This window comes from Triticum dicoccoides, chromosome 4A (assembly GCF_002162155.2).
Source record: "Triticum dicoccoides isolate Atlit2015 ecotype Zavitan chromosome 4A, WEW_v2.0, whole genome shotgun sequence".
Classification (NCBI taxonomy): domain Eukaryota; kingdom Viridiplantae; phylum Streptophyta; class Magnoliopsida; order Poales; family Poaceae; genus Triticum; species Triticum dicoccoides.
In genome coordinates, this window is record NC_041386.1 from 662,330,652 (window position 1) to 662,341,813 (window position 11,162).

The 11,162-nt window shown below is 48.0% G+C and overlaps 1 protein-coding gene across 1 annotated transcript; it reads left to right on the forward strand.

Annotated features, from left to right (window-relative positions):
- The first annotated feature begins 5,838 nt into the window (after positions 1-5,838).
- LOC119289622 lies at positions 5,839-7,649 on the forward strand. Its single transcript, XM_037568907.1, has one exon. The coding sequence runs from the start codon at positions 5,984-5,986 to the stop codon at positions 6,662-6,664; it is 681 nt and encodes a 226-aa protein (XP_037424804.1). The 5' UTR covers positions 5,839-5,983; the 3' UTR covers positions 6,665-7,649.
- Positions 7,650-11,162: the final 3,513 nt, after the last annotated feature.

Genomic DNA, 11,162 nt, shown 5'->3' on the forward strand with positions numbered 1-11,162 from the left:
GGGGCCGGCCCCCTCTCCCCTTCACCCTATAAATAGAGGGGGCGGGAGGGCAACCGCACCTCTTCCCTTGGCGCAGCCTTTCTCCCCATACACCTCCTCCTCCTCTGTTGAGCTTGGCGAAGCTCTGTCGGAAACCACGAGGTCCACAACCACGTTTTCGTGCTGCGGAAGTTCTCCCTCAACTTCTCCTTCCCCCTTGCTGGATCAAGAAGGAGGAGACGTCCCCGGGCTATACGTGTGTTGAACACAGAGGCACCGTCCGTTCGGTGCTTGGATCGGATCTTTCACGATTTGAATCGCCGCGAGTACGACTCCATCAACCGCGTTTTTGTAACGCTTCCGCTTAGCGATCTTCAAGGGTATGAAGATGCACTCCCTCTCTCTCGTTGCTAGCATCTCCTAGATTGATTTTGGTGACACGTAGGAATTTTTTTGAATTATTACTACGTTCCCCAACACTGCCATTGTCCTCGGCTTGTCTTGGTCAAGCTGGCGCGCGAGCCATTCGTCCCGGATACTGTGTTTTAATGCGGCTATGGCTTCGGCGTCCGGACAGCCGACTATTTCGTTATTTTTGGTCAAGAACCTATTCCAAAACTGTCAGGCTGACTCGCCGGGCTGTTGGACCACATGGCTCAGATCATCGGCATCTGGGGGCCGTACATAGGTTCCTTGAAAATTAGCTCAGAAAGCATCCTCTAGCTCTTCCCAGCTCCCTATGGAGTCTTCGAGGAGGCTGTTCAACCAATGTCGGGATGGTCCTTTGAGCTTCAATGGCAGATATTTTATGGCGTGGAGGTCATCTCCTCGTGCCATATGAATGTGGAGGAGGAAATCTTCAATCCACATAGTCGGGTCTGTAGTTCCATCGTATGGCTCGATGTTTACGGGTTTAAACCTTTCTGGGAATTGGTGCTGCATCACCTCATCGGTGAAGCACATTGGGTGAGTGGCGCCCCTTATTCGGTCCACATTGCGTTGAACCTTGGATTATATCCTGGCCCGGTGTCGATCATGAACTCTATCATTTCGGTCGAGCCATGCTTAATATTCGTCTCTTCTATTGGGAAGGTAACCTCTTTGTCCATAGATGGACCTTGACTGGCCTGCTCTAGTGGCTAAGTCATGTCGCAGGTCGTATTGATATTCGGGCTGCGTTGCCTCCTTGCCTTTTTGGGGAGGTGGGTCGGGTGGGAGTTCGGCTTCTCTAGCTGGCCTAACCCGGCCTCGAGGGGGGCAGTCTGGCTGGTTGCCTTGCATCCGTCTTGGTGGTACAGGTTCAATGGCCTCGTTGTCGAACTGTGGCAATAGTTTCCTCTTTGGGTAACTTTTGTTTTGTTGCTCGTAACTGTACCCCTCTTCGGCTGCCAGGACTTTTGTCCATCTGTTATTGAAGGTGTCCTGTTCAGCCTTGAGCTGCTACTACATCTTCTTGAGGCTCTGTGCGATGGCGATGAGCTGCCTTTTGAACCGCTCCTGATCGAGCGGGTCTTCCGGGACGATGAAGTCCTCGGCTCCAAGGCTAACCACTTGCTCAGAAAGAGGAAGATAGTTACTGCCCTCGGAGTCAATGAGGTCATCAGGATCAAACTTGTCCTCACGCTCCTCCGAGCCATCAGACTGCTTATCGGGGGTAGGGTCGCCGAGGTTTGCGATATTGTCCGGGGTATGCTCCTCCCCGGTGTCTGTATTGGTTTCCCTGCTCCTCCATCCCTTGGATCGCCGACGTTGCCGTCGGTACTTAGGCGGCTCCTCTCCCGGCTTGTTGTCTCTTCTAGGGGTGCCATCGCCGTTGTTGGCGCCATCATCGTTGTCCTTGGGAGGCGGTCATCCATCGGCCGATGGCAGGGGTATTAGTATGGACTGTCGGTTCGATATCATCGTCCATGTCCTCGGCCTCCTCGGAGGCGTAGCCTAGCATATATATCGGTTAAGTCTTCCATAGTGTCCACCAAGTGGGTAGTGGGTGGGACGCAAAATTCCCCGCGGTCTATCTCGCGAGCCGAGGACATGTCGTCTGAGATGCTTATCCCTTGGATCCGATCCAGCACCTCGTTTATCAAGGCGAAGCTGGTCGGGCCGGCGTGTAGGGTTCCTTTGGAATTGACTTCTAGTGCATCGGTAAGGAGAGGAGTGAATCCGGCCAGGATTGACTCTTGGTCTTTGGATGCCGAACTGGTGTTAGGGCTTGACGTCGAACCAATAGCAAGGGGGGAGAATCCGGCCAGGACTGTCTCCTAGTCCATGGGTGCCGAACCGGTATTGAGGCTTGAAACCTGACCCGAGGTGGGGGGAGTGCGTCCGACCAGAGTTAACTCTTGGTCTTCAGAGGCGGCCGCATCCGGGTTTGAATCCCAATGCGCGCTGACGGCCGACCCAATGATCAGACCGAGGGGGGATCCAGAAGCCGAGGCTCCAAGATTGTCGGGCATCTCGGGCAAGGCCGAGAAGCCGATGAAGATTAGATCGCCTCGAGCATCGGCGGTGTACTCTAGGTTACCGAACTTGATATGATGCTCAGAGGCGAAGTTATCGACCTGGTCGAGGTGACCGACAGAATTGGCATGCAGTGCCGAACGAGAAAAGTTGACCGGGGATGAAGATGTCTCCGGTGCTAACGCCGTCTCTGATGATCAGGCGAGCCATCGATCCTTTTGGCGATCCGACAGTGGAACTCTCAATGAAAGCATCAATGTCGGTGTCAAAACCGGCGGATCTCGGGTAGGGGGTCCCATACTGTGGATCTAGGATCGATGGGGAACAGATGACGCGGGACATGGTATTTACCCAAGTTCGGGCCCTCTCTAAGAGGTAGAACCCTACGTCCTGCTTGATTATATTGCTTGTTTATATGAGGATTACATAGTAGATCTACCACACGATCAGATGAGCTGAACCCTAGGCTAGTAGGATTATCGATCTCCCCCTGCGGGCTAAACCCTCTGGTTTATATAGACACCAGGGGTACTAGGGTTTACATGTAGTCGATTACATCAAAGGAACAAGGACGCGGAATGTTCCATCTTGACTTGGGGTGTACGTCAAGGCACAGAAAGATCTGCGGTCCGGATATAGTGCGGCCCAACTATTCGGCCCATGTGAGATAGGCCGGCAGCCCGAGGACCACTTAGTCCAGGACTCCCTCAACTGTGTTTTGGTCTTGACGGTGTCGTCCTATTCCGTCGTCGCCCTCTTGGGGGCGTTCTCGTGGAGCGAGCTTGGATCCTATCTCGAAGCTCCTTTAGCTTTGGCATCGCACTCGGTCCTTGTTGTCTGCAGGCAAAATCGGTGCTCCACGGTCCGGAGTGAGAGGGCATGGGTGCCCTCTCCAGCGACAACTTTGTGTGTGTGTGTGTGTGTGTGTGTGTGTGTGTGTGTGTGTGTGTGTGTGCGCGTGTGCGTGTGCGTGTGCGTGTGTGTTGCATCGGGTGTGTCTTAATGGAGTGTGGACACTCTTGTAACCTTGTAACTCCGGTGAGGGAGGGGTGGCGCGTCGCCGGCTCACTCAAGTGCTTGTAATCCTAGCTGGGTGGTCTATGAATCTCGATGTAATTTATATTTTTCTAGTATTTCTTGCCTGAAGATGCTGAATAAATCGAAAGCTTTTTCCATGCTGAATAAATCAAAAGCTTTTTTCCATAATAAACGGAGTGTGTAGCGTCGAAAAAAGGGCATCCATTCTTTTGAGTGTGGCGAGTGCAGGCACACACCGAGTCTAAGACATAAGTGTTGGAAATTCGCCCTCAGAATCGATCACATCAAATCACACAAACACAGGCGCGCGAAAAACCGATAGCCAAGGGCCACATCATTTGGTAAGTCGTGTCACCAACGAAACTGGAAAAGTGTGGCGGGTGAAGAGATATGTTTTGAGTAGCTTAGTTTTACTTGTTGGCTGATGCTCCTTGGAGCAAAGGTCGGCGTTCTGCTATTTGTTCAGTCTTATCAGGTCAGTATATGCATGGATTGTATAATATTCCTTATGATATAAATGAGAGATGTATTATAAGATGAAAAAAAACAACTTCTTTTGCGGGGAAATTTGGGCAGCTTTATTCAACATCAACCGCCCCAGCATCATCTGCCAGGAGGCTAGTTACAAGGAAACTCGGAATAGCGTCTAACCAGCAATCTGTAACCTCTAAAGTGCTAGCTTGCTTCGCACAAAGGTGGGCAGAAAAGTTTGCTGATCTACACACATGTTGAACAATGAAAGAAGAAAAACTACAAGCATGCTCCCCAATCTCGGACAAGATAGGCGCCACCACTGCTCGATGAGCCTGACGCGAGTTCCAGAGATCAACAATCTCCATACAGTCTGTCTCAATGACAACTTTCTCGTAGCCCCGAAGCTTTGCAAAAATAACTCCATCGTGAACTGCAAGTGCTTCATCCACGAGAGGGTATGTAATACTTGAATACTGTTTACACCAGGCAGCTTTCAGAGCCGTGGAAGATCTAGCCATGCCTCCAACTCCTCCTCGCCGCGCTTCCATAGCTATGCTTCCGTCAGTGTTGATTTTTATCCACCCATCATCAGGTGGACGTTAGCCATGCCCTGGAAGTGTTCGGGCATGCTCCCTTGGCAATTCCAGCACTGCCAAAGACTCCCTAATGATCTTCATGGACTGAACCGGGTCAAGAGTACCCCTGTCATGAGTAAGATTATTCCTGGAGGTCCAAATGGACCACATAATAGATACCAATCTTGCCTTATCAGCCTCTGAAAATCTAGGGTCACACAAAATGTCCTTTCTCCAAGTATGTGGGTGTAAATCCGGACGTTTAACACCCAACAAATCCGGTGCTGCAGTCCAGAACCTCCTGGCATGGTTGCAGTTTAACAGGGCATGCATCATACCCTCCTCCTCACTAAGGCAGATTTTGCACTTGCTAGTCGTTGAGATATGACGATACGTTAGTGTACTCTCCACTGGAAGGATTCCTCGCATTACTCGCCACCAAAATACGCGTACTCTGGGCAGGACTTTCAGCTTCCAAAGCCGAGACCATGACTATTTTTCTGTCTCTGAAGTTTCCATGATGGTCCCTTCTTCTAGAGCATACTGCTCGTTCTGAATCATTAGAGATCGATATGCTAACTTTACAGTATAAATCCCGTTCCTTTCTAGAGCCCAAGCCATGTAATCATCACCCCCTCCCCTTCTCAAGGGGGTATTAAGAATTGCATCTGCATCGGGTGGTATGAAAGTTTCCCTGATCACTTCAGATTTCCAAGTCCAATTATCAGCATCAATAATGTCTGAAACTGTGTTAATCTGGGCGTTCCCAAGCCTTGCAACGGGAGACATCCTGATAGTATTCGGAATCCACTTGTCCGTCCATATATTAACCGTCGTTCCATTTCCAATACGTTTGATCAGGCCGAAGTTCAAAGCTCTCCTTCCATGAATTATCGCTCGCCAAGTGACAGAAGCATGTTTCGGAATAGTGGCTTGCAGAAACTCGCATGAAGGATAATATTTTCCTTTTAGTACCCGTGCGCAAAGAGTGTCGGGATTCGTGATCAATCTCCACCCGTGCTTGCCAAGAAGAGCAGTATTGAACATCTCCAAATCCCGGAATCCCATCCCTCCCTTTGCCTTCGGCTGTGCTAGCGCCTCCCACGACAACCAGTGCATTGAGCGTCGATCAAGGGAGCTGCTCCACCGGTACTTGGCCATGTATGAGACCAAACTTTTGCACACTTTCTTGGACGCAAACTCCTAACAAATCCACCTCCTATACCAACTAGTACTACTCGTGCATACATGGTATGCACAGTTCAGCCGGACAGCTCCTTCCTGCTCTATACCAACTGGACTCAACACGTCCAATATGTTTGGATTATCTAACAACAAGCACACTGCACTAGCACGCGGAGAGACAGAGCAGCTCGCGCCTAACCAAAGACGGTTTCCTTCCTCGGTAAGCTGGCCGAGCTATCGATCGGATCAGGGGGAACCGCCCCGCCGAGCTCCAGATGACGGCGCCGCTCGGCGTGAGGCTCCTCGTCGGCGCCGACGCGCCGACGCCCCTCCAGGATTCGGCCGAGGACGCCGCGGCCTTCCTCGCCCTGCCGGTCAGCCTGCTCGGGAAGGAGTGCCTGATGGACAGCGCCGGCAACCTCTACGCCAGGGTCGAGGCCCTGCCCCGCGCGGGCGCGGGCGCGGCCGAGGACGCCCTCCTCCGCGCGCCGGCGGGGGCGGTCGTCGTCGGCTCCGCCAAGCGCCTGCTCGCCCTCGCCGGCGCAATGAGAGTGGCGGAGCGGCTGGCCGGCGGGAGGACGGCCCCCGCGGACCGCGCCGAGCCGAGCACCGCAGCCGACATGGACATCGACTCCGGCGGCGACGCCGTCTCCTCGAGCCATTCGGGCAGGGATCCGGGCGCCAAAAGGAGGCGCGGCGGCGGCGGCGACGACGCGCACGGCGTGCTCCAGAGGCCGGCGAAGCGCCGGATCCTCGCGTGGAGGGTGCGCCGGTACCGGTCACTTGTGGCCAAGGCCAAGGCGACGGCGAGGAGGGCCAGGATCCGGGCGGTGAGGAGGAGGGTGCCCGCTTGGAAGTGCGTCCAACGGCAGCTCGCGCGCGCCACCCTTAGCGGCGACGGCCTGCACAGATGGAGCCCCGGCGGCGCCGGCGGCGAAGGAGGAGGAGCTGCTTAGCAATTGGAAGATTCGCTGGTAATTAAATCAGCTCAATCCTCATGCTAATTAGGGAATGGGATTAGCACCCTAGCATTTTGTTTTCCTGCTCGATTAGACAGTGCTCCTTGACCCGAATGACAGGGGTGCTCAGCTCAATTAGGTTGGTCTTTTGTGATGTTATCCGATTGCGTGTACAAATTCCATCTTTATTCTCTGAAAAACTTACCAGTGGGGCATTAAGCAAGAAGTTAGACCATTTACTACTGACACTCTGAAAGACAGCAGTATATATCACTAGTGTTCTAAGGTTCTGGTGCACTTCAGCTCAATTAGGTTGGTCTTTTGTGATCTTATCCAGATAAGTGTAGGAATCACATCTTTATGCTCTGAAACACTTAATAGTGCAGACTTAAGCAAGAAATAAGACTATTTACTACTGAGTTACTGACACTCTGAAAGACTGCAGTATATATTAGTGTTCTAATGTTATTGTGCACTTCAGCGTTTGTGCTCCAAGTTCATTTACCAGATGACAGCATCAGACTCAGCTGATTTTGCATCCTCACTCATGCCTTCCACTGGGCACTCTTCTGTCTCCAGTCTCCACCGCATTTCGCTAGGAGCAACTTTCGCTTCTTCAGCAGACATGCATCATGTCTCAGATTTGTTTGGCTTCTTCAGTTTTCTTTTTCTCTTTTGATACAGTGGAGGAAACATCCTTGATTTCAGCAAGTGAATTACCAGAAATTATGAAGTTGGTCGAAAAAAGTTAATAAACAAACCAAACAGCGAATGGCCTCTCTCTGGCCACTGTAGACAAATTTGGCACTCAGACCATCTTGTTACAAGTATCTTTCCACCCTTGTGAGTTCCTGAGCTCTCAAATATTCGAATGCCTTGACTTTTCTGGCTAAAGCAATAGCCTTGGAGTATCACCCTATTTACACATTTAGAAGATTGTTGCAGGTAGTCGATTCTAATGCATGAGATTCTACAAGATCAATGAACCACATGAACAATTCTCAAGTTTCTTTGCAACATAGATCACTGTTTTTGGGTCGTGCGACTGACGACTAGTCGACGAGTCACACTGCCAGATGTCGACTCAACCTCTTGACTAGTCGAGACTAGTCGATCGGCCAGGCACGACTCGTCAAGAGTCGCTACCCCAGAATGACTCGTTGACTTGGATACAATTCAATAGTTTTTTTGGGGAATAGTTCACTCTTTTGAATAGCTACAACTAGTCAGCTAGGCCAATCAGAACTAGTAAACTAGGTGTCTAGGTGATATACACAGTGCTGTGAGCTCTGCTATTTTTTTGGCGGATTTTACAGCAACAGTGTTTCAGGGGATCTAGTCACTGATTCCAGAGTCGAAGTGTTTTTGGTACCATGAGGCTGCTAGCGTGTGGTGTAGCTAGTTTCTTTCATGAATTAGTGTGTATACTGGTTAAATAAGTAATGTTCTTGAACTTTATCACTACTTTACCCTCACATATGCAATGCAAAAGATTGGTGTAAGAGTATTAGAGAGGAGATTGGTGGAATTGTTGTTGAATTGCTGAGCCCCGTGGGCTAGTATATATTGTGTACATGTCTTGGAGGACAAAAAGTCTTTGCAGAGATAAGGTAGGAGAGATATATGAATCCTATACTACAGCAAGAGATTTTACAAGATCAATGAACCACATTAACAATTCTCAAGTTTTGCAACTTGGATGCAGAATAGTTCAATCTTTTAATAAGCTACAACTACCCCTGTTTTCGAGTCGAACGACTAGTTGATGAGTCGTAACTGAAAGTCGACCCAAACACCTCGACTAATTGAGACTAGCCGATCGGCACAGCACGACTCGTCAAGAGTCGCTACCCCAGAACGACTCGTCGACTCGAAAACCTTGACAACTACTCAACCAGGCAATCCAGAAGTAGTGAATTAGGTGATGTACACAGTGTCATGAGCTCCTGTATATCTTGTTAAGACTGCAGATTTACATCAACAGTGTTTTTAGTGGATCTAGTTGTTGATTCCAGAGTAGTCATATACTTATGAATAGAAGTGTTTATGGTATCGTGAGACCTCAAACATGTCGTGTACTAGCTAGTTTCTTTCATGAATTAATGTGTATTGGTTAAATACATACTCCCTCCGTCCCAAAATAAGTGTCTTGAGCTTAGTACAAATTTGTACTAGAGCTAGTACAAAGTTGAGACACTTATTTTGAGACGGAGGGAGTATTATTTTTAGCTGTATTACTACTCTACCCTCACATATGCAGTGTGAAAGATTGGAGATCGCCTTGTGAGTGTTGTTACATAACTGAATCTCTTTTAATAATTCGGTGTTATTTCAAAAAACAATAGCAACCATTAGATGAGGCTATAATCTTTATCGATGAAAATGATGAAGGTTAATATTTGCTGGGCATATTGCACACATTGATTGCAAGCCTTAAAAAGGTTCAGACCATGTTGTATGCTCTATTCTTGAACAAGTCTTTCTTTTTATGTTCTTTTTGCTGGTTTGATCAAGTTTTAAAGTTTAATTTTGATAAACTTTCTCAGGGTATGAGAAATGTAGGGAAAGGCTGCGTACTATAGACCCAAAGTGGTCGGACCCTTCCCCGACCCTGCGCAAGCGGGAGCTACATGCACCGGGCTGCCTTTTTTTTTAAACTTTCTCAGGGTATCATAGCATGCACACAGGTTTTCTGTAGTATGCTACGATTACCGTCTGAACCTGTGCATGTGAAATTCCTTAATCATTTGTGCTAAACCTTCTGCAGTGTTAAGACGAATAAGTCATTACAAGTAGGTATGAACTGAGTGTGCATTATGGTTAAATGGCACATGGAAAATATTTAAACACTAGGAAAGGACTTAGGCAGGGGGTGGGATCCCTTTTTGCCCACTTTTTGTTTACCATTGGAGCTGATGTCTTGGCTGTCTTGATTAAGAGAGCACAAGATCATGGCTCGATTAAGGGTCTAGTCACCAATTTGCTGGATGATGGGCTAGTCATCATCCAGTATGCCAACAATGCTATTTTCTTGTTTTAGGCCATCACCAACTCTTGTAGGGAGTGCCAGAAATCTTAAGTTTATTTTGTGCATTTTTACATTTTACTGGTTAATACTCCCTCTGTCCGAAAATACTTGTCGGAGAAATTGATAAAAATGGATGTATCTAGAACTAAAATACGTCTAGATACATCCATTTCAACGACGAGTATTTTCGGACGGAGGGAGTATTAATTTGCACAAGAGTGAGGTCACTTGTTTCGGTACAGCTGTAGTCCGGCTCATCACTTTACCTTCAATGTCTATACATTTTAAGTAACATTCCATGTTGTATGCTATCTTTTCTTAGAGTTCCTGTAGGGGTGACTAGTGCTTTTGAATTTTTTTCGAGCTAGAATGTTGTGGCAAGAGAAACACGGGGTGAAAAAATTTCGCCTGGTTCGATGGCCTGACGTTTTTCAACCTAGAGAACAAGGGGGTTGGGTTTCACTGGTTTGCAGATTAAAAGTATTAGTCTCTTGTGGAAGTGAATTTGGAAATTAGAAAATGAAGCAGGGGAGTGGCAGGAAATTAGAAAATGAAGCAGGGAAGTGTATCTAAAGGGAGGTACTTATAATCAATGTAAACCAAATCCTGGGCATTCCCCACTTCTGGGCTGGTGTTGTTGAAGCTCAGGATTAGTTTTGTAAGTGCTGTCAAAGGATTGTTGGTGACGGTATGTAAACAAGACATTTACTCAGAATATTACCCTTCATAAAGTTTTCTCCAGGGGCATAGATAGGTTTTGGCCTTAGGCGCTTTTTGAGAGATGATACTCTCACTATGTGGCAAAACGTCAAGCAAGTGTGCAGTCAGGGTTGAGCCTGAAACAGATAGGGTGATGTGGCTTTTGACTAACTTAACTCAGGTAAATTCTCTCAAGTTCTATGTAGCCATGATCTGATTATTATTAAGAGGGTTATTTCTCCGTATACGCTGTTGATCCTTGAGCTTCCCCTAAGTTTTCTGTTGGTTGGTAGCCTGAAACTGTAGTCTGACAAGGGACAACCTGAAAAGTAGGGATGGGAGGAAGTTGACTTGTGTGAGATTTGTGATGAGCCCCTGTTCTTCCAATGCCCTCTCGCAAGATATGTTTTGGGATGTTGCAAGTGCCTCTCTAGCGCTATTGACATTGACTGTAAACCTTCATGCTTGAATGACTCGCATGGTAATTGGTTTGCTGCTTTCACTGGGAGGTGCAGGAAAGTGGTGATGTTCGGTTATGTTGCTATTTTCTGGACTCCATGCGAACAAATGATGTCTCTAGTGGCCTAAAATGTCTTATATTTGTTTACCGGGAGAGTACTGTACTAGTTATTGGAGCAGTTCATGATTTTCTCTAGTTTTATTAAAAAAATCTTGAAAATTTCATTTTTTTTCTTTTTTTAGGAAAGAATCATATATAATATAAAAGTTCCCCGGAATTATGAAGCACCTCAAATATAATAAAAAATA